Below are 25,190 nucleotides of genomic sequence, written 5' to 3'. Positions count from 1 at the left end.
TCCAGGCTGCTTTTTACAGACTGCTCTCCAGGCTTGTTCATTGATTCACACCACAAGTACTTACAGTGAGTCTACTGTTTTTGAGTCCTTTTAGTTTAATGCACACATAAAAGGCAGTTTGGTGAGAGGAAAAAGAAGAAAGCTTTATTAAAGGAAAGCTACCTCATACAGAACATTTTTTCAAAGATATCTGGAATATTTAAAAAATTTTAATTGACAGATAACTTAAGGATGTACATCTTTATGGGGACAGTGTGATACTTCAGTACATACTCACACCGTATTGATTAATACAAGATACATTATCCATCATCACAAACATTTATAATTTCTTTGCGATAGAACATGAAAAAATCTTCTCATCTACCTATTCTGGATTATAGGACTCAAAGTAGTAGGTTATAATCATGTTCATGGACTAGTTCCTATTAGTAACAGCTGTCCTTCCTTGGTTTCCTTTCCATCCTCTCTACAGAGGATAGCAATCATCTCTGTCAGAGGGACGTTAATGAATCAGTATGGGAACAAAGGAGCATCTCAAATGTCCCTCCCACCTTATGTCATTTGCTTATCTCTCCATAAGCTCTCCTGAGATATTCAAGTTATGCAAGCGCAGGATGGAAAATGATATAAATAAAGAACCTAGTGATCCATAAGCAACAGAAACTACTAGAATCATGTTGTAAACTGCTGTGAAGAAAGCTGACTACCAAAGCATTTTTTTCCGTTTTTTCAGTACTAGGCATCAAACACAGGGCCTATGCATGCTAGACAAGCACTCTTACCACTGAACTACAACCCCAATGCTCCAATATCATGTCTTTAAGTGCTGTGGCTTCTGGTGTTAAATGATAGACACTGACAATTTCCAGATTAAGACAATAAGCTCATCCTTTAAAGATTTACTAGAATGCAATATATGTTAGAGTTGGTAGAATAATAAAAGTCAGAACACTGTGTTATATTTTACAGCATCTTCCTATAAAGGAGTTCTGGTCTCTTGAAAATTTAGGAAAGGGATACAGATTGTGACATTTGATTCTCTGGCATAGGAGACAAGCCAAATTGCAAATGCTAGAATTACTCTCTATTACCACACTACACCTCACGTGTGCCTTGAAGTAGCAGTTTCACAAATCAGCATGATTGCCTCAGTTTAACAGCTCACCACACAAGGCTCAGATTTTATTCTTTTAAATTTAATTTAAAAGAATCAATTCGTCACTCTGGAATAAACATCTTTAAGAACTCTAGTGAGTGGGATGGTAACACTGTGGTCGATGCTCCTCAAAAGAATACATTAGTGGTTCCAGAGCAAGATAAGAAATGTGCCAGTCCAAAAATGACAGTAATGCTTTCCTGTGAGCAATTCCATTACAAGTGAATAAGGCAGACAACATGTTTGCTTCTTCTTAATATCTAAAAGGTAGATACATATTTCAATCGAAGAGCTAACTTTCCTTACAAGAAGAAAAGGAAACCAATACTTGTGTTCACTCCTCTCTTTTATGAAAGAAGTTAATAACCTGAGAAATCGACACTTGGCAGCAAAGCCATCTTCTAATTTATTCAAGTCAACCACTAAGAAACAGTAAAAGAAAAAAATAAGACCTAGATAAAGAAGGGGCACATGGGAGGAGGGTGTTTGAAGATGAGTCATAAAATAAAAGAAAAAGATAAACAACCTAAGAAGACAGAATGTACTCTTTTACTTATAGATCACCCTCTAAAGTCAAGAAAGTTGCCAAAATCTGGAACAAAATCATGGACATCATAAAATTTCCAGGGCAGGACTGTCCATGAAAAGGGGCTTGCAGAGTCAGAGTCACTAATGAGTGAATCATTCTTAACCTTTAAATGCCTTTTTCACTCAATTCAGAATTGCTGTCTTTATTATTCAATCTGTTTTACATGCAATTAAAGAAACTTTGATTTAAGATTCTTTGTTGCTGGTTTTTAATGCACTGCTAAACCAAAGGTATTCCTTTGGCTGTCAGAAATCTTTTCCCCACACAGGGTTAAGCAATGGATACTTGGAAGACAGTGGCCAAAAACATGAGCCTGAACCCTCTCTTCTCCATTCATGGGGCTGGCGGGTAGAAGGATTTCCCTGAGACAGAAGGTGTGGGTTTGAGTACAGTTCTAACACTGGCTAATTTTTGACCCTTGACCAGGTTTTCATTCTCTCTCATCTTTTGATTTTCTATATGTAAAATATTTTCCACACATTTCCACAAATAAAAAATGAGATAATAAAAATTAAGAGTATAGATTGCAAGTCATATTTTTTATTATGAGATATTTTTCTAGTCCCTTTTGAAAACAGAGTTAGCATGGGTACAACACAACACAGGCATTTCTAAAAATAATGCACAATGCAAAATTGTGCAATGAAAACCACAAAGTTTATGAGGAAAAAAACAGGGACACAACATTTTTTAAAACTTCACGTTACACATAAGAAATAAACATAGAGACTAAATAAAAATGGTGCACAGCTTTTTACATGCTAATTAAGAAATACATAAATACTGTTATAGTTATGAATTTTGAAGATGGTGTATGCTTTCCATCTTTAAAAAGATGTGAAAGTTGGCTTGTGGACATGGGCTCAAGATTGTGAGTCACCTTGAAATAGTGGAAAGAGGGTGGTCTGAAATTGATCTGCAGTGCCAGAGGAGGTGGGTGTGGCTTATCACATAGGTAGCAGGTTAATGTTTGCTGTATTTCCATATGGCTCAGTTCATCTGGATACTGTTGCCTTCATTCATTCACAAATGAAATCATGCACCAACAAATTGAAATTCACATTGCATGTGAATTTCATTCTAATATATCAATTGTTTTGGAATAAATTTGTGTTTCCAAATGAGCATTATGGTCTAACTGACTGTATCATGGGACATGTTGCCAAAACATAAAATGAAGCTCCAAATAAGTGAATCAATAGATTCGCTTTGCCCCTGCTACTTTGAAAGAGAACATACACAGAAGAAACAACTTGGTGCTGCTCGGAGCTTCTCTTCTCATCACCAAAGAGGTGAACATTTGATGCCTTGAAATTTTAAAGGTTGTAACAGTGAACTTCACCCTACCTGGGTCTTCTCAGCCTCACAAAATAAACCTTCAGCCCCACAAAGGATGTTTGATTAGGGAATTGAGATCACTAACTAGTAGATTACCAACCAAAGACAATTACTGTTTATCAATTAAAAGTATTTTATAGAAGTAGAGCACACATAACGGCAAATGTAGTAAAATAATTAAGAAGGGATGGTTTTGAGTATTACCTCCTTTTAATTTAATATAATGAATTGTAACTACATAATTTGATATTTAATAATGGCCATATTTAACTAATTCATAGAAAATTTAATAATTGGCTTTTGTGAAATAGTATTGATCCATTTTAGCAACCCACTGCAGCTCAGTGTCCAGTAAGCAACTTGTTAGGATGATCCCACGTGGGGGAAAACCTGACTCTTACTTTCTGCATTTTTTTTTTCTGTCCTGGGTCTCCCAGTGTGCATGAGGGAACTGCCATCGAAGATTCAGCTGCATTAAACCCTTAACCCTAGGCCAGGCTTCTTGCTTCTCCTGGGAGCCCATGACAACACTACATGCCCCACCAGGTAGAATTACAATGATGAACTTGCAGAGGAAAGACTATCATTGGCTATCTATACGTCAAAGACTGCATCCTTTATAAAACATGCAATAGATCTCCATTTCTCTTGTTGATGTGAGAGATCCATCTCCCTAGATTACTAAGGTTTAGGCTTCTGTTTCTTGCCCACTTACTGGGTGGATGTATTTTTAGATTCTGAATATATTTTACAAGGACAATAACATCATCATTCCTTCACCAAAGCAGAAGATAATATTTGGCAGTAAGCAATGCCATGCCATGCCATGCCATATGCCATGCCAGTTTTGTGAGATTCCCTTTCAAGGCCTTGACTTTCCTATATAAACTAAATCCTTTCTCGTGTATCCCACACAAAAACCACCCTGACACTGATGCCCTTGACTTTACCTTCTCAGCAGAGTTTGTGCATACCAGTTACTGCTTCCGTGACACGTTTTTCCATGTATTGTAGACATACCCTCTGCAGCTCAGGAATTCATAATCAAAGGGTATTTTGACAGACATGAGCAGGTAAGGACATACACGGACAAAAAGTTAAATTAAGTCAGGACTCGGGTAGCTCAGTAGTAGAGCATTTTCCTTTCATGTACAAGACCCTGGGTTCCATCCCTAACACCAGAAAAAATAACTGTCAATACCAGAATCTAAACATTAAAAACTAGTGGAAGCATCTCAGTTATAGTAATAATGACAAATTTATAGAGATCTATAAAATTTTACATTAAATACAAAATAAGGCTTGGTTGAAAATTATCAAGTGGAGGGCATAAAAGAACTTTAAAAAGTCAGTTCTTATATTGGATAGCATCTTAAAGTATTCCATGTGCATGTGTGGACTTGCCAGCATTTAAGTGCTTCCATCATGAGAGCACTGAATATAGAAGTGTTATTTTCCAAGCAGAAATGATCAACATTTATTTTTAATCATTATAAAGAAATAGGTATTTGAGTATTCAATTACTCATTCAATTATTCAGTTGTCTTATTTATAGAAAGCTGCATAGGCTTACTCTTTTAAAATGCAATGACATTTGACTTTGTTCAAAAATACAGAATATAGAAAGAGATGATCAAATAAAGGGCACTGGTCTATAAATTACTCAAGTAAGACATTTGGTTCATCTGTGATTTTTCAGATGATTCATCTGATCACTGCAATGATTAGTAAACAGCCTGAGCTCCAAAAGGAAGCTCATATAATGATAGCACCCACAGGTACCTCTCATTCTCTAAAAATTGTAGCCTCTCACAAATTTAACTTGGTTTGATGATAATATTTAATATGACAAGCCTCATCAATTGTCATTAAATGCTAGTTTTCTTCTCCATTTCTTTTTTTTTCTCCATTTCTAAAACAAAAGTCATTTAACGATGTCTTATTACAAAAATGTGACCTCATTTTGAGTTTTATTGTACTGTATGCTTTGGTTTATATCTAAAATGGCCCCCAAAGCCTTATGTATTTGGACGATGATTATATTATGTGATTATATTATGTGATCATTATCACTTATTGTTAGGGGATGAGGAATGGTCCAAAGAGATGGGTCACTGGGGCTTTCACTTGAAAGAGTGTATCTCACTCCCCAGTTCCTCCTCTCTCTTCTACCAGGCTGCCATACATGAGCAACTGTCTTCCACCAAGGCCCTTACACCATCCCTTCCCGCCTTGGAGACATCCAAATATGGACTAAAAACATGAGCCAAAATACATCTCTCCTCCTTTAAATTATAGGTGTCAAATATTGGGTCTCAGAAATAAGAAAGTGACTATGACAGATATTGGTACCAGAAAAATAATGTCATTACTGTGCTGCTACCTGACTGTGTGGTTTAAAAGCCTTTGGAACTGGTTTGTGGAGATAGTCTGGAAAGTTTGGAGATGCTAGATGGGGAAGCAGCCCTAGAACGTTATAAACCAAACTTGATGTGAAGTTCTGGTTGAAGCTTAGAAGATCAGAATGCTGACAGAAATGCAGACAGTAAAGGCCAGGCTCAGGAGCTTTCAGTTAAGACTAAGGACTCAACTGACAACTGGACTCAAGACCATGTGTGTCATCCCTAGCACAAAATGTCTACAATTTGTTCATGTCCTGAAACTTTGTAGGAGACTGAGATTAAGGGAGGTGGACTAACTTGGCTGAGGAAATTCCAAGGCAGCTCAACATTCAGGCTGTGGCATGAGTACTACTGGTAGCTTTCAGCCAGATCTATATTCAGAATCAGGAGCAAATGGAACAAATGAGTGATTTTTAAAGTATTGTTTCCCCAGCAAAGAAACTCCTGTAAAACTTGGGCCTGTAAAATTTCGGCCCAAGACAGCTTGGTTGTTGAAAAGCTTAGCCTCAAAAAGAAGCCAAATATTTTGCATATGGAAAATAGAAAGAATGTCTTGAGGACAATAGCAAGATTCACCCTCTGAAGGCTCAGGTGAAAACTTAAAGATTTTGCTTTGAGAAGACTGTCCCAAGGCAACCAGCTGGAGAAGGGCTGCCCAGGTAATTAGTTCCCTGGGATTTGGTACACTGAGCTCAGTCATCCAGGCACGAAGAGGCCTCTGCCACTATGATCCAAGGAGCACAGCTACTGCTCAAGCTGGTATCAGACCTTCGTGTCATCCATGCAGCGCTGGTTTCACAGGCATGCAGAATGCAAAAGTTGTGGGGGCAGGAAGGCTTTCACCAAGATTTCAAAAGGAGGTCTGGGAAACCAGGCCATCTGCCCCTGAGAAGGAAGTGCATGAAGCTGTGAGAGTAAAGCCAAAAGCACAGTGAAACTCCAGGAAGCCGGAGAAGCCAGAAATGTGGCACATTTGAGGAAAGCCACAAGGAGTGAGCAAAGCCACCTTAGGAGAGATGTCATGAGTGCTGTAACTGGTAAGGCCATAGGTACAGGACCACTCAGGTCTTTAGGAACTCACAATTTTGCCCAAGGTGCTGGACATGGTACAGAATTTAATATTTGACCTGCTGGGTATTGGCCTTGTTTTGGTCCTATTCTTTTCTATCCTCCTGTTCCTCCCTTTTGGAATGGGACTGTTTACCTTTCTTTATTTTTACAGGGGCTTATAGCTAAGAGGTTGTCTGAGTTTCAGGGGAAACTTTGAACTTGTACTTTTCAGCAATGCTGGAACTGTTAAAACTTTGGCAAATCTTAAAGATGGACTAAATACTTTTTACATAAAGAGATGTGCATGAGTCTTTTGGGGACCAGGGACAAAATATTATAGTTTACATCTAAAATGGCCCCAACAGTCTCATGTATTTGGAAGGTGATTTAATTGTGGTGTCAGTATAGTTGACCTACTATTAGGAGGTGAGCTCTGGTTAGAAGAGGCAGGTCACTGGAAACATGACATTTAAAAAATGTATCTCCCTTCCCAGTTCCTCCCTTCTCTGCTTCCTGACCACCATGATGTGACTACACTTCCTCCACCCAGACCCTTCCACTGTGCCTTTCTGCCTTGGTGCCAGCCAATTATGGACTAAAACAGCCAAAATAAACCTCTCCTCTTTTAAGTTGTGGCTGTCACATAAGGAAGTAACAAAGACACCTTATATCCATTAACTGTAGATATGAAATACTGATATGAAAGGAGAAAATACAAGAATGTATTAGAACATTACTGCCAATAGTGTCCATCAAATGTTGGCATTAAAAAATTTGTAACAAAATACAAAAAAATATTAATAGTGGTAATGTCTCTGAATGGAGAATTACAGGTGGCATTACATCTAATTTTGTTTTTTCAATGTTATCCAAGTTTCCATAATAATAGTACATTACTCTTGAGATTGAGAAATCAAAGTTTATTTTTAATAAGGATAGATGAAGAGAAAGAGAAAACATTATTATATTTCATATCACTCGCTATTTCCATGAAAATATTTTACAGTTATCTATTTTTCTGAAGTTTTCAAATGTTCAAAAGAAGCTATCTACTCTCTAACTACGCTAAACTAAGTGTGGTTCCCTGAATCATCTTGCTGACCCCAACTCTGTACCCTTCTTAAGGCGCTGTTTCTTTTCTCAAGTACCCTTCTCTGTGTCCTCAAGTAACTCCTAGTTTTTCCTTCAAATCCTTTTACAGGAAGCCTTTTTGAGCTCGCTGATGCATTATAAATGGTCATTCTTTGCAGAGAGCCCTGTATGCAGTCAACAGCGGTAAGCACTCTCACAGTGTAATGACCGCAGGAAGTGTGTTATTCCAAGTGACTTAGCACAATGCCCACTGAATAATAAGATGAATTAATGAATAAGCAATTTTGACATTTCCTTAATTTAAACAAAACAGTAGACCTTTTCTCTTTCTCTCATTTATGTAATGGGCTGTTTGACTAGAGTGCTAAACCAATTAGGTGTTTTGATACGTAAAAAGAGTTATTTACATAAACTCAATTCATTAATTTTATTAATAGTATTCATTCAATAAGCATTAACTAGTGGCACAGTAAGAGCGAAGTTCTGTGTTAAGCACAGGTATACAGAAGAGGCAAAATATTGTTTCTCCAACAAAATGAGAGAAAAAAGCAGAAATCGCAAATCTACAGCTATAGTAGAGAGTTCTTAGTGCTGTTCTGAGTCATGCATTTTTTATAGCAGTAAAAAGGAGGGGTGGCATGGGGCATGTAAACAAGCACATCCTGGTTCTAGCAACATATAAAAGTAACACGTAGCTGAGTCTACAGCTTGACTGGACAACTGCCTAACAAACACAATCAAGGTGAATAACCAATGTCATGTAATTTGACTGAACAAGGAAAGCAGCAAAGTCTGTTTTTATTAACACTTATAGGCTTACATTGGAAGACACTCTTACAGGAAAATGTATAAATTTAGAAAATTTTATGGAAAAAATTTTCAATTTAAACCTAGTGTCAATTTATTATTTCCCAAGTTCAATTCCTGAGTCCAAAGCTGAGCAGGAAAGAATGATATATATCCTCTTTTACTTGTACCACCATAGACATAGCCTTCTGGATTCCACTGTTGTGAAATAATGAAGTAATTTTTGGGTATCTAAACTCTGAATATTACCTTTCTTATCTTCCCAACAAAGTAACTGTAGAAATAAAGTCTGGCTTCCCTCCCCTTCCTCCCCCCCACCCCAAAAAGAAGCCTGAGTAGTTTTTCAACCCTACAGCTCTCTGTTTCCAAGCAATTCAGTGTCCCCAGCTGGACTCAAATTCATCTTTTTTCCACCTCACTCTGGCTCCATGTGGCTATCTATATTTGAAGTTGGGTGAGTACAACTGATTCAGTTTCTGAAGGCATAATGAAAAATTTCCACCAGCATCACAAGCTCAATTTTTAAACTATTTCAAATTCCATCTCTTCCAAACTTTTATTTCACCTGTTATGTATGCAGAACAAAATGAAGATTGTAGGTTGTACATGAGGTTGTAGTTGCTCCAATTATGTCTGAGAATTACCACATATATATTTACTCCCACCCATAAAGAACAATTTGTACCTGGAACTAATACCTATAATCCTAAATAAACATTTATAATCTATTCCACACATATTAGCCAGACAGATATCTTAAAACAGCTTTAAAATGTCTCCCTGGTTGACAGTGTATAATTCTAATTACTTGTGGAATAAAGTGCACACCACAGGTCTGAAATTCATGCTCTTCACAAGCGGCTCCAGTATAGTATGTCCCCTTTGCTAGAGCCACTTTTCACTTATAAAATCTACATCCTTTCCCAATACCTCCTGTTGTTCTCAGGGCTCTTGGACAACTCTCCCATCTCCATGCCTGTTCTCACAGGGTTTCTTCCAGTACACTTACCTTCTTCCCACTGCACCTATTCAAACCCAGCCTATCAAAGCCCTGCCCTATGTCACTTGTCCAGGTATTCCACCTGAGGCTCTGACCTCTGTCTTCACCACTCTTACTCTTCTGGTTTGCATCTGTCTTGCCACCTCTACCATACCGTATTCATGTTTAGAGCACCTCCCAGCAAACAGCCTACAATAAGAGTACAATAACAGAACTAGAGGTGAAATACTGGGTTTTTTAAAAATAACTGAGCAGGCACTTCATAATCATTTCTTTTCTCCACAAAATTGCACATATCCTCTACCATGACTTGAAATGTTCAGATATGTAAGACATTGGCTGGCTTTACACTCACCCTGTCACTGACATCACAAATTGTTTGAGTGGATGAATCTCTGATAGCAGCTTATCTGCCACTTGTTTATTTCTCATACAAAAGAGCATGAAAATATTCTATTTGAATATTCCTCTTATACAAACTTAAACAGGAATTAGCACATCTGCCACCCTATATTCAATTATTTGCTCTTGTGGGAAAACTGAGCTTTGATGAAAAGCAACCTCTCAGATGTTCTTTCTGTTCCAACTTCAAAAGACTTCAAGGTTCTTATTGCATAGGATGACAAATACCAACATGGCTACTACTGAAGATATTAGTTTGAAAGTCATTTTAGGCCCTGCAGTAGCTCAGTACCAGTGCCATAGGGTCATATCACCAACAGACTTACCTTTTACTAGCAAAATCTTCTACAAAATACAAAGTAAAAGCATTGTATTCATGAATCCCCACATAAGGGACAAATAAAAACAGAATCACAAATATCATTCAGACTGAATTTTTATGCTGCAATATAACAATATTCCAAAGGACACAAATCAATTTTGTAAAGCCAAGAAATAAAATAATTTCTAAATTCTACTAACAGAAAAAAATAGAAATATACATTTTATGAAGATATAAAACAAAAAACAAGGGATTTTACATATCTAATTTCATCATTTAAATTATATATATTCTTATACACCACAAACTTCCCAAATACAATAATTTGAAAATGAGGAGAGAAAAATTAAATTATCTGACTTTATGATAATATAACATATTTGATACTGTTATGTACCAATGAATATAACAAGCTCTGGCTAATATACAAAATTTTAAATATCATCTTTCTCTTAAATAGCAGTGCATTTCCAAGATACACTGTCCATCTTCTGTAAACGAAGAGGTGCCATATACAGCTTCTGCCATTTGTTACTCTTGCTGATGAAGCAGGGCTCCGAGGAGCAGGCTTATTACCTCCATCTTCTCCTTCTCCCTAGATCTAGTTATAGGAATAAAAAGTGTACTTTCACCTCAAGGCAGCCAATGCACAGACTGGCCAGTGACAAATTTATGTCCAGGTGTTAGAAGATAACCTGGGAAAGCACGTGCCAATTTCATAAATTTGGATTATGCAATCAGGAGAGTAAGCCAGTGCAAGTAATATTAAAAGGGAATTGAAAAGATAGAGGATAAAGGCTAATCAGTAGGAAAAAAAGTAAATGATGATGCTCAGAGAGAAGCAGGTTGCAAGAGAGCTGTCCAGGGTCCTGATATGCCAACCTCCTCATTCAAACAGACCGGGGTGTTTATGATTACTTTAAAATTCAGTTCAAAGTCTAATTCCACACAGTCTTATTACTTATCTTTACCCAAATAATTTGGATAGATTTCAGAATGCCATAATCAGATCATTTAACTTCCTGATATAATCCTGTGACACAGAGGTGCAGGGAAACAGTAAAAGTTTTGAGATATAATATTTGTATATTTTTATGGGGAACAGTATGATAATTTAATATATATTTATAATATGTAATAAGCATTTTATCTCAAAAATTTATCATTTCCATGTGTTGGTAATCTTCATGTTCCTCTTTTCTAGTTAATTGTTGTAACCAGTAGCTGCCCTATGTACTATAAAAATAGTAAACCAGAAGCAATAACTTATCTACAGCCTTTTGGTACCCCTTATCTTGTTGGTTTCTCCTCCCTTCATTATTTAATCTCTCTGAGCTTCATATTCTTAATCTGTAAAATTATATTAACAGTGCCTCAAAGAGTTATTATGAGCAATAACGAGCTGATGTCTGTGTAGTGCTTAGCACAGGGAGCCTTCAGTGCTGTGAGTGATGACTGGGACCACAATGATGGGAACAATGATGTTGAGTTTCTTTCCCATACTGGCTCAATGTACAAATAAAGAGGTTTTAAATTTAAGCTAAGTTTTTAGTTAATTAAAACCAGTTTGTTTATATAACTATAGTTTATAACTATTACAGTTAGCAGTTTAAACATAGGATGCACTGCCTTGGAGATAGCTAGGGATAGAAGAGACATAGATATGGAAGTAGCCCAAAACACCATTTTACTTAAAACCTAGACTCTTCATTTGTCTTCCATTACCACCAGTTCTAGATGTCTTATGTCCTGCAAACAGTATAGCTCATGCGTTCATTACCTCTCCTGGAGATTTAGCAAAGGCCATATCACTGGACCTCCTACCTTCTCACAGGTGCACCCTTTGGGCTGCATCAGAAGAAAAACTCATGGTCACCTCCAATTAAAACCTCTTCTCTGGCACAACATCATCTGCTCAATAAAGTCTAGATTCTCTATTATGACTTTTACAACCCTTCACAATCTGATCTCAGTTCCTGCCCACGAACTCCCTGTAACCCTTTCTCATACTCATTCATTTATTTGGGCTGTGTTTTACTTCTCTTTGCATCTGTCTTTCTTGGGTGATGTATGTTTGTGAGATGTGTTTTTGGGCTAACTCAAATGTTCTTTCTTTATAGAAATATCTCTTGTTGTCATATTCTGAACTAAAAATTTTCTTTTCTATGGCCACATTTTCATTATAATGCATCATATTATATTATGAAGGTTTCAGTACATCTCTCCAAAGAAAGCTGTGGGTATATTTTAAGTACAGAGGATGAAAAATAATTGTGAAAATCATAAATAGGGTAAAAGTGATGTGAGAAAAGCACTTGTAAGCACTTGAAACCATGCTATATCATATGCCTTAACGTCTGCATGTCCCAGCCTGCACCTTGGTTCTGAGGATATAAAAGCATTCCAATTATTCAGGGGGAAAAATCAAGTATTTAAATATCAAAGTTCTTCTCTTACTTTGATGCAGTACTTTCCCCAAAAGTTGGTGCTTTTAGGTACAGTCAGGTAAAACAACTAGATGTGAGGGCAATGCAAACTATTTTAATGAATTCTTACTAAGTGATCACAGTGATCCATACCAATAGGATATCCTTGTTCCTACTAGTTACACAGAAGTCACAATATGGCTCTCTCCACATTACACAGAACTGTAAATCCAAAAGTGCAGAATGACCATAGGATGGTGAAAAGGGTACTTATATGAGACTTTCAAGTGGAGGGAAGACTAAAGAACCTAACTAAACAACTTCAAGGCACCCATGTTCTTGAAACCACCTGTCAGATACAGGTGCACACTGCTTTAAAATCAACTTTTGCCAACTTTCACTTCAGTCCTATAGGAAAGCAACAACATATGTCTGTTGGCAAGATGGTCTCACTCCGCATGGTCAATGGCAACCCTTATTACAAACACTATTTGGCAGATACCACAGCATCACGATGGATTCAGATCTGATATTTGTTGTGCATGTGTCTTTTATGTTTTAGGACAACATTCTATTCACAAGCAACTCTTGTTTTTCAATCTCATCAAGATTTGAGAGAGGAGAGAAGGGAGGGAGGGAAAAAGAAAGGAGGAAACAGAATAGGTAATATCTAAGTCAATTACAGGAAAATTAATTTTTCTCACTTCTCCAGGGAAACAGGATAACCTAGAACAACTATTACTTTTTTCTTTTTTTTTCATAATGCTCAAGTATCCTCTACTCAAGAGGCTATGCTGTGAAGTAGCTAAAATTTATGGTAGCAAGGGTCTTCTGACAAAACAAAGCAATACCTTTGGTACTTCACCTAGCAAAAGTCAGCTTGCTTCCATAGTGACTACTAGCTTTCTCAGGAAAGGAATAAAACTCTTCACAGAATCAATAAACTAAGTTTTCTCTCTAGGATTTGTACCCAAACAGAGGTGTCTCCAGAAACTCATCTTTGGTTACACTATTAATTGAAAATTACTAAAGGAAAGAAAGAGTTCCTCACCACCATCCTCCTGGGATGCTTCCTCCTGAGGAAGGAACAAAGAATACACAGCCTGGCAACTTCTTGGGACCCTATACAAAGAATGGGATAAGGCACATGCTGTCTTTTGGGTATAAACGACCCTTTCCTCATGTGCACATCAGCTTATAAATGCACAGAATTCTCCACCTATCACCTCCTTCCTTCATTTCCCTATTGGAGTTTTTCTCCATGTATGGACAGCTCTGTCCACAACAGCTCTCAAATCTTGCACATATTTACTGTTTATACTTCATCTGATTCTTTTTAAAAATGTATTTGAGATTTACCTAAATTACTTGCATCACATTTTATTTTCTGAATACAAACAGAATAAAATAAATATGAAATAATAAAGTATGGAAGGTCAATATAAAGAAACCTCACATTCTAAAGCTTAGCAAATCCCAGGGAAGCAAAACTAATACTAGAAAAAGTAGAATCAAGACATAAGCACAGTTGGATAATTAAAATGTCTGCCACGTAGTCTCTTACATTCGGTTAGAAATTATCTCTGAACATCCTGTTTGAGGAAGAATGCAATTGGCTTCAAGACAAACAGTATCAGAAATGAACTTCACAAGACTTAATCTGTTTAAAATGGATATTTTCTTATTGCAATTGAGGGAAAAGAACTAGATAATCTGAAGTGTAAAAGCATATATATTATACATGAAAGGCAAGAAGAAAATCCTATGGTCTAAGTTTTCATAATTCAACCAAGCATATGGACATCAATACCTGAGATAACTGAACTTCATTATGTGAGTTGTTACTGTATTGACAGAACCAGCTGCAACAAGAATGAGATGCTCACATCATGTCTGTCTGAGAGGTCATGCCATTCGTTGATAAATGAGTTGATAATGTGAGAGAACAATTTGCTGATAATAGTTCTGATGATGGAAAGAAAAGGTCATTACCCTAGACCAGAATTAGAACTAATTAAGAATAAATTTACTTAAGAGTAATTAGGTTTTACAGCTATACATTTACAGGTATTTTGAAAGCTCTTAATGCTGAAATTCCTACAAGAAAAATAACTAATCAGAGATTTGAAACTACTTACTGCCATTTTCCCAATGAAATAATTAAGTTCCTAACTCCATTTCTTTTTATAGCTGTTTTTTTTTGCTTTGTGGTTTGTTTGTTTTTTTGAGACAGGGTCTTGCTATGTATCCAGGCTGGCCCTGACTCACTATGTAGCCCAGGCTGACTTCAAACTTACATCACATCTCCTGCCTCAGCCTCCCAAGTGCTGGGTTCTTTCAATGACACATTGTATTATAGGCTGAAAAGCAAAGTGAACACATTTTTCAAACTATAAATAAGGACATAAAATTTTAAAATAATATTTTAATTTGGGGGTTATTTTCATAAAAGCTTGCAATTTGTGCACATAAGTCACATTTGACTTTTCCTTTAATAACTTTTTGGGAAATTTCTGTGGAGTAAAAATTTTCACAGCAAAATCCTGAATGTACATTTGGCCAGAGAGATGGATCCTCCAAAGACTGCTCAAAAAACAGCTTACCAGGTTTTGTATAGCAATCCATTTATGTAAACTAACTTTCTTTCTTTCTTTTTCTTTCTTTCTTTCTTCCTTTTTTGTACTGGGGATTTATCACAGGCTCTCACACATACTAGGAAAGCACTCTACCACTGAGCTATTATTTCCAACCCTTTTTTATTTTATTTTATTTTTTAACATAGGATCTCACTAAGTTGCCCAGGCTGGGCTTGAACTTACAATCCTCCTGCCTTACCCACCCAAGCAGCTGTAATTATACCATATGGCACCGCACCTAGCTATGCTAACAGGTGGGTGGCTATGTTCAGACTCTCACTTTTGTCATTAGCTAGCAACACTGGACAAGTCACAGAAATTTCTAGAAAGATGTATCTCGTTATAAGTAAAGGAAACATTTACCTGGTCTTTTGGATGCTCTAAGTTCTGTGACTTTGCAGACTTCTAAAAGATTACTTGTCTTAGCCACTTCCTCATCCTTTAAACACAATACCTGACACCCGCAACTTAAAGAGAGAAAAGTTTATTTTGGTGAACTTCAATTCGTAGTTGGCTTGCTCCAAAGCAGGATGGCATGGCAGAGCTGCATAGCAGAGGAGAGCTGCTCATAGCATGGCAAACAGGAAGCAGAGACAGGGTGAAGGCAGGGGTGGGGAAGGAGATACATCCTTCCAGGCCACACCTAGAGTGATCCACCTCCCCCTTCCAAGCTCCACCTCCCAACATTATATTTAGCTGTAAATTTATCAGTGAACTAATCTACCTATCAGTATCATACCCTTGTGATCTAATCACCTCCCAAAAGCCCTATATATGAGTGCTTGAGGCTTTAGGGGGCATCTAGATGCAAACTATCACTATTCACCATCTACAAGCCAGTGTACAGCTGCTTACCTACCACAAACTAAAGGACCAGGTCCACTTGCAACCTAAAATTAATGTTGTCCTGGCTTTTGTGCCAATGCAAATTCATTTAGCCACAATGTAATGGCCAGTATTTTGAACAGATTAATTTAATCTGTCTAAATTTCAACCTTCCACACAGTCTCATCATTAATTTTCATCTGTATCGAGGATATCTGTTCTGTCCCACACACGCTCCAGTACGCTCGTTCACCTTCTAGACATGGCTATTTTGTGATATACTTGCTTTAATATCTTTTTCTTTCTTCTTGTAACACCCAGTTTATTTAATCTTGGGTATTTATATGAATGTTTCAGAAAAGGCTATATTTAACTTTTGTTATTTACCCAAAATAAATCTACAGGAGATAATTTCTGTTATAGAAACACTCTAGAAATAAAGTTGATGCTCAGGCAACTGGTCTACCAGAGATAGCAGGATTTTCTTTTTTTCTTCCTCCAGAACATCTGTGCACAGACTCATATCTAAAAGTCAACAACTAACATGAAGTACAAGGCATCACCACTCACCTTCATAGACAATATTCTCTCTTATTTCCCTTACAGGCAACATAAAGGGGTGAAAATAACCATCTTCTTCATGCATTCCTTCTCTTTCCACTTAACAGAAAGCCTTCATAACTATAAAACACCACTAACACCCTGTATATCCTTCCTCACTGGCCAGGTTTGAAGCACCCATTTATCCATTAATATTCTCAGGATTTTGACTGTAACCTATATTCATACCAAAACCTTTCATACCCAAAGTACACTAGTACACTAGTGTACAAAGCACACTACTGAGTTATGAATATAATCAACAGAATCACAAATCTTTTCCAAATTTCCCTTGACAGGATGCAATAATATTATCATCAGAAAAGAGAAAGAACCCATTTGAGAGGAGAAAAGAGCATTCTGTCAATGAAGGCTGTTTAAGAGTTTAAAATTTCCAAATTCTCATTAACCTAGTTAAAGTTGCTTAGGGGTCTTCATACATGGAATGCCCATCACTAAGAGTGGAAAACTTGCCTCCTTCCAGCATTCTCCTATATAAAATTATTTACAAAAGACCTAGTGGTTGTGATAAGGCAACAAAGAGCTAATCTTCCACAAAGGATTTGGTGATAACAAGTCATAAGTCCTTTCAATGTCATTCCATAATAAGCATAAGGTGTCTAATCATCAATACATATTTAAGAAATAAGTTCTCATGAGCCATTAATTGCTTAATAAAGTAGTGCCATCCTGGGTACCAGATAAAGGGAAGATGTTCTGTAGCTCTAGAAACTTGGATGGAATCTAGAAAGATACGTGACAAGTTTCCTATGTGATAACAGCAGATGAGATTTAGTTACCAAACAGATAAGGAGTGATCAAAAACATGATATAAGATAAAATTTTTTAATGTATTACAACAAAAGACACATTACCATTGATCTCCCTCAAAATATTCCTCCTCCCTTCAACATATTTATCCCATTATTCTTGCCACTTTCTGAAGCAGTGCTGGAAATCTTCTTTCACAAGTGTCTTTGTTAAGTGTGATTTTAAAAAATACAGTGAATTCTGCTACTGAGTAAAGGAAAAGAATACATTTTAAAACATTACCTTGTCCTGTGATAAAAACAGCATGATACTGGAAAAAAAAAAACAGACCAAAGATCAATGGAACGGACCAGAAGATATAAAACAATCCCAAACACATTCAGCCACCTTGTCTTTGACAAAAAGGCCAAACATGTTCACTGGAAGGACAGCCTCTTTAGTAAGTGGTGCTGGGAAAACTGGCTTTCCACATGCCAAAGACAAAAACTAGACCCATGTCTCTCACCATGCATTAAACTAAAATCAAAATGGATCAAAGATCTAAATATCAAAACAGTAACACTAAATCTGCTTAAAGAGAGAATAGGTAGAATTCTTGAGGACATGGGGGTAGGCAAAGACTTCATGATCAAAACCCAGACTGCATGGGAAATAATACAAAGAATCAGCAACTTTGATCTCATCCTATTAAAAAGCTTTTCCACAGCAAAAGAAATCACCAACAGAATGAAGAGACAACCCACAGAGTGGGAAAAAATTCTTGGTCCCTCAGACAAAGGACTGATATCTAAAACATACAAAAAATTGAGAAAAATCAGACTCCCCCCCAAATTTAAAGACCCAAACCAAAAGTGGGCATCTGAAATGAACAGACACTTCTCAGAGAAAGAAGTACAAACAGCAAATAAACATATGAAAAAATGTTCAACATCACTGGTCATTTGAGAGATGCATTTGAAAACAACTCTGAAATCCCATCTCACTCCAGAAAGAATGGCTGCTACCAATAAAATCAACCAACAACAAATGCTGGCAGGGCTGTGGGGAAAAAGGAACCCTTCTCCACTGTTAGTGGTAGTGTAAACTGGTGCAATCACTGTGGAAATCAGTGTGGGGATACCTTAAAAAACTAGGATTAGAGGTCCCATTTAACCTACCTATTCCCCTTCTAGACATCTTCCAAAAAGAATTAAAAGCATCATACCAGAACAATATATTCACACTCATGTTTATAGCAACACAGTTTGTAATAGCTAAATCTTGGAAACAACCCAAATGCCCATCAACCGATGAATGGATAAAAAGATGTGGTTTTCCTATATAATGGAATATTACTCAGCTATAAAGAAGGATAAACTTGAGACATTTATAACTAAATGGATACATCTTCAAGCTATACTTTTAAATAAAATAAAGACATACATGTGTAAATATCGCACTGTCTCTCTGGTGCAAAAAACTGAAAGTGTAAACAAGGACCAAAATGTATAACAGACAATGTGAAATAAGAAAAAATTGTTCAAAAAGAAGGGGAATCTGGAGAGAGTGGAGGTGGAAAGGAAGGAAAGAAAAAAGAAAAATGAGAAAAGAAGGAAAAATGGAAACAGGGCTTTTGTAAATAAGGAGGGGAAGAGGAGTTGAAGGGAGGAGAAGGGAATGGGAAAAAGAAGAATCAAGATACATCATGTACAGGTACAAATCCCTATGATTAATGTGATCATTACATATATCTAAATTGTATCAATGAAATTAAAGTTGAAAAAATAAGTAAAACACTAGCTTGTGTCCTCATCCACCTTACTCTTCAGATCTGGCACTGTGCAACTTCAAAATCACCATGAAAGGTAAATATTCTGAATCAACTCAGGACATTAAGGCAGCCACAACAGCACAACTAAAGACACTCGTGAAAAAAACACTTTCAGAACTTCTTCAAAAGAGGACAATTCCTAATAAACATATTTAAAGTGATTCAAAAGAAACAAAAAAAGAACGATAAGTGCATCCAAAACAAGGGGGAGTATTTTGAGGGGAATTAATAACAATGTGTCTTTTACTGTAAGAAGTTTTAACTTAAACATTAACCATATCACACCAGTATATAATGGGTTATAATTAGATTTTACAGCTGTACACTAGAAAGTGCTGATCAATGAGTTAATAAAAATTTGATAGCGAATTCTAACTATCATGGCTCTCTCATCTGATGTGATCCATTGTGAGTGACAGACATCATATATCTGAGTATGGAAGGTAATATATATATATATAAAATTTATCAAATTAAAGAAAACATGATGGAAAGCTGTACTGAATTTAATAAAATGCAACCAAACTGATTTGTGTATTGAGCCAGTGATCAGGGTAAAACAATCCTCAACAGAGAGCTTGAAGAGAGTCATACAGACGTTCATCTGAAAAATACCTAGTCTTCTTTTACTGCACAATCAGTATGAATTAAAGGCATGAGGGGATGATAAAATTTTTAAAGTTCCTGAAAACATCCATGTTTTAAAAGAATTACAGTGTCCAGTAAACAAGTGGTAAGAATTCTACTGTATGCTGCAAAAGTCAAGCCACTCCAAAAGTTTGATTTACTCATGGGACCTGCATTTCACCTGGACTCCAAAGACATGTTCTTTTTCACCACAGCAAAATAACATCCTGTTTCTATTTGTAAGCAATACAGGTTTTCATTAGCCTATCTCTGTTTAGTTTGGCTTTTCCATGATTCCTATATTAGCTGTGTTTTTCTTCGGTAGATTTTTCATTTTATTTTTAAAACTGTCTGCTCCAGGAAACAGAGCAAAAATCAAAAAATCAACTAATGAAGCAATTAAAATATGCTGACAATTATAGATAATCTCTACCAAAAATGAAAGAAATGGTCTAATGCAAGAAAGGAGGTATTTTCCTGGGTTAAACATTCCCTTACCCTTTGTGCTGCTGTTATTGAATGCAAAGTCTTCATTAAGAGTGCAAAACCTTTAAGCCCTGTTTTGAATGAATGCTGACAAAAAATGTCTTCAGACTCTATTGACTTTAAATCATGATAATACAATGTTTGAGTGAGCAGGCTTTTGTAAAAAGTCTGTTGGTGTCCTGGTTCTTCCACATACAGTTTAGCCTAGACATGTTCTTTAACATCGTCAAATCTGAGTAGTTTAATCACTAAATTATATGGCATATGTAAAGTACTCAGCACAATGACTCACACAGGAAAAAAGAGCGATATATTTTCACTATTATGTGGTTGCTATTGATACTGCTAGTTCACTTTTGCTAACTGAAAAAAAGTTAAAGAACAGGGGTCTAGCAAGTGTGTTTGATATTTTATTTCTATATTTAATTATTAGTTCCACATAAGCTACAAACTCTCTGAGAAGAAAGATGTAAATAAGCAATTATTCAGCATTAGAGCCCTGGGAAATTTTATTAGTGTGCTAGAAGTGTGACCAGCTATGTTTTACAGAGAAGGAAAATAAGCAATAAAGCTTATGGTGAGACAGCCAAAGGCAAGGAGTCTTAGGAAGATTCTTCATTCACAACACAAAGATTTATGGCAATGTAAGATGAAAAATGATCATGCTCATGAGAGAAACATTAATAAAATATTGGAGGAGTTCAGCACATTTGGGAGGAATTGGATGGGCCCAGAAATGTTTAAATTGTAGTGGTGCAGGAGAACAATCTTATCTCTAAAATTGTTTTTTGTTTACTTTTACAGCCCCATCTGTCTCCCTTCGACCTACTCTCTCCTCAGCCCGTTACAGCCCTTACAGGTTTTTTGTTTGTCTGTTTGTTTGGGTTTTTTTGGTACCAGGGATCGAACTCAGGACCTTGCACTTGCGAGGCAGGCAGTGGCACCACTGAGCTAAATCCCCAGCCCCAGCCCTTACATTTTTATGAGCTGATGTTTAAACATTTATTTCAAACATTACCATCTAGTAATCATATGAGGCAGACTAATGGAAGCTGTAAGCACAGAAATGGCATTAAGCAAAGCATTAGCCAGTTGGAGTCCAACCACAAGAAGCCAAGAAGGATAATGGATTCAAAAACCACACCAAGTGAGACTTGGTTAAATAGAATAGAAACATTAATCCTGGAAAAAGCAAGACTAGGAGAAGCCATGATTGATGTTTTGGTATAATTTAAGTCCTCTTGTATGAAAAGAAAATTACATATACTATATAAATATTAAAAAGTGTAAATGAGAACCCATAAGAGTGCCAGAAAAAGAGATTAATGTGAGGAACTAATTATAATGATTTGAGTTGCCCAACCACTTCTTCCACTTCTAATAAAAGAAGTAATTCAGAAGAGGGAAAGTTCTCACATGCTGGGGAGGAAGGGATGAATTAGATGACTTTCATCCCCTTCATAGTTTAAGAGGTTTTGAAATACCTAAAACAATGAAACATTTCCCTTTTAGAGAAAGGATCTAATCAACAGCAGGAAGCTGTTTTGAAAACTTGGCTGTGATTTTTACCTCCCATTTGCATATCTAGAAGCATAAAGTATTGGCGACTTGATCTTCCTTGGAGAGTTTAGTTGTAATGGTCAATGAAAGAATGCTTCCTGATTCTCCACACAAATCTATATGAACAGTAGTAAGGGAGAAAGTTAAAATTCCAACTTCTGAACCACCCAGGGAGGTGTCTGACTATGTGAATGTGATAGATAGGCTATGTCCTCACCAGATGTAAAGTTTTATCTTAAAATGATGAACAGTGATGTCAGGTTGTGCCCAAAAGGATAAGAAATACAAGGTCTAGAGAGGAAATTCAGTAGATGGAGCTTAGAAAGAATCTCCAAAGCAAATGGAATCAATATGAGAAAATGAAAAAATGGAAACAACGTCTTTGTAAATACGGAGGGCAGGGGAATGGGGAAACAATATGAGCCAAAAGAGATTATGTAAAGGTTCAAATTTCCAATGATGAATGTAACTGTATTGTTTACCTAAAATGTACCAATAAATTAATAATAAAAAAAGAATGCCCACAGAAGATCACCAGTGAGTCAGACCAGACCAGGAGCTCCTTAAAGGCATCATCTACTACAATACTGTCATCTGCCTTACTTGCCACTTTCCTCTCAAGGCCTGCTACACTAGGTTTTGACAGAAAAGCACAAAATTGGTAAAATGGCTTTATTAAAAGTGAAAGAAATCTCAAGTGGAAATTTGCCACAGGTAACCTAGCAAGGCTAAATAGAAAATACAATATTATAATTTTGTGAACATTGTTTGATTCTACATTTGAACAAACTAAAAGCTGTGAGCACAAAGGAACTTGCTCAGAAATCTGGGTGAGTTACTGTATATACTCTTGAGAAGTGTTTCACTCCCCCACTCTCCATAAAAAGAAGGAAGGAAGAAAGGAAGGGAGGGAAGGAAAGAAAAAAAGGGAAGACAGAAAACAAATCTCTAGAATAAGCAGATGAGAGGTAAGAGTGAAATTTTTTCAGAATTCTCAACTTCTGGACTGAAGTCATGAAAATGTGGCTGAGTTAAAAATCTTGTTCCCTTAAGGAATAATCAAAGTTTACACCAATCACAAAGCAAAGGTTGAAATGGCTAGATTCATCCCCAGATTTATATCTCCTTGTTGCTCGAGGGAAATGAAAATGCAGAGTCCCAAAACTAGAGCCATGGGGTTGGCTGCATGATTAAGACAGTTCCACCCCCACGGGATTCCCAATGATATCCCCACTGCCCCCAAATCACCAGTTCCTCTGAGCTCCTTCCCCTCTCAGGGCTCCCTCCTGGAGGGGTACATTCTACACAGAAGGGCTGCTGTACACAGTTAGGATGCTCTATTTATATCTTAGAGGAATACACCAGGAAAGGCCTACAGAGCAAACTGAGTATCCCTTCTCCAAAGAAGTAGTACCCCCTCAATTCATACACTTCTCTCTCCATACATTACTAAAAAGCAGCATTTTTTAAAAAATTAGCATCAGCCAGACATGGTGCAATATGCCTGTCATCCTAGCACTATGGGAGCCTGAGGCAGGAGGATTGTCAGTTTGAACCCAACCTGGGCAACTTAGCAACTTAGAGAGACCCTATCTCTTAAAAAAAAATTAAAAAATTAAAAGGGACTGAGGCTAGAACTTGGTACAAAGACCCTGGGTTTAATCCCTAGTATCCCACCCACCCTGCATACACACACAGAAGAATTAAGATAATCCATATATGTTTCAGTTTCTTTAAATGCAGACCATTCTGTATTGTTATTAAAGAAGAAAGTGCAATTTTAAAAAGGGTATTTCTTAGCAAAAGGCCCTACACTAGTTCTAGTTTTAGAATAACTTCAAGAATCAGTTGAGTTATGCAGATTTTCTGACACACATGATGCAAAATAAAACAAACATTTATTTCCACAAGCGTTGTTAAAGTATGACATATTAAGATCATTAACAGTCAGCAGGCAGGGGCAATGAATTTTGCCAACTTAATATTCTAAACAATCAAAAATAATATGCATGGGGCAATTAGTTTCCTACACATTGATTATTGTGCTCTCCATTAACTCTAACCCTAACAAGTAGGCTAAACCAAGTAAAACTAAAACAGCACAGCAAGAAACCAGACTGATTCCACTTCTAAGGGGAAACTCTAACCTTAAAAGATTAAAGTTATCTTTCAGGTTACTGAAGGATCCCAGGAAGCTATTTCAGGACCCTAAATTATATCCTGAAAATTTAGCAATCTATAGAAATCATCTTTCATTCAACTACACTCTTTACACACGTATAAATTTAGGAATTAAGAATGATTGTCCAAGAAAGTCAAGTCCAGGAATTTCAGATGTACTCTCCACATTCAAGGACTTAAATGGTATTCAATGCTTCTGGAATTGGAGGAAATGCAATCTCTATTAATTTAACAAGTTACAGCAAACTTAAAACTGCCATTTTTCTCTGAGTTTGCAGAAGTACTTATTAATAAAATATTAGTTGACAAATGTATTGAATCTGTTGTGAACATTTAAACCTCAATTATAATTCTACTTCCCTTCATATATTCTTTAATCTTTCAGACATTTATTAAATATCCACTAAATCTGCCAGGGAATATATTACTTTCTTATGAGGATAAAAAGAGAATCACAAAGAGATCAATCTTGTGTTTCTTTGTTTTTTCTAGTACTGGGGATCGAACTCAGGACCTTGCACTTGCCAGGCAAGTGCAGCACCACTGAGCTACATCCTCGGCCCAACAAAAAGATCAATCTTAAAGAACTGAAAAGATTAAAAAGCAAAGACACACACACACACACACACACACACACACACACACAGAGCGATATGCTGATAGATGCTCACCAACTAGCTTTTGGAGTATGAGACAGAGGAAGGAGTTTTTGACTTGTAGCATTTGTCAGTTCCCATGATGTGATTTTAAAACTACCATAGCTGTTTTCAATCTTTCAGCATCAGTGAACATGACTTTGTGGAGGTGGGAAGAGAGATACAAGCCTGTCTAAGCTAGTTCTCATGAAACATGATCGATGTAGACATACGACTGAAATGAGTGTGTGTACACTAACCAAACAGTTGTTTACAGTTGTTATCTCAGGCTAGTGAGATTATGGCTATTTTTTCTTTTTAACACTTTTTTTAGTACCCAACATAATTTTACAAAGAATATTTTTTAAATCAGTACAAGCAGCAAGATTCTTATCCCAAACCACTCTGTCTAGATAGCGTTGGCATTGCTTAGACTTATCTGAAGAGTAGAAAGGCTAAAATATTTTGAAGG

General features: G+C 36.6%; 1 protein-coding gene across 16 annotated transcripts in view; it reads right to left on the bottom strand.

Annotated features, from left to right (window-relative positions):
- Rgs7 (regulator of G protein signaling 7) overlaps positions 1 to 25,190 on the bottom strand; it is a 520,574-nt gene that overhangs the window by 471,547 nt on the left and 23,837 nt on the right. For 2 of the 16 annotated variants that reach the window (XM_087194092.1, XM_087194090.1), the window contains one exon: positions 17,702 to 17,729. The exons of the other annotated variants lie outside the window; for them this stretch is intronic. In XM_087194092.1, the coding sequence (XP_087050218.1) occupies positions 17,702 to 17,729 (28 nt within the window). The remainder of the gene's footprint in view (positions 1 to 17,701; positions 17,730 to 25,190) is intronic. 16 annotated transcript variants of the gene reach the window in all.

This window comes from Heterocephalus glaber, unplaced genomic scaffold (genome assembly GCF_053883595.1).
Source record: "Heterocephalus glaber isolate CG9 unplaced genomic scaffold, H.glaber_assembly_v1.0 deba00001600, whole genome shotgun sequence".
In the NCBI taxonomy this organism is placed as follows: domain Eukaryota; kingdom Metazoa; phylum Chordata; class Mammalia; order Rodentia; family Bathyergidae; genus Heterocephalus; species Heterocephalus glaber.
This window is presented reverse-complemented; position numbering and strand designations above follow the sequence as displayed.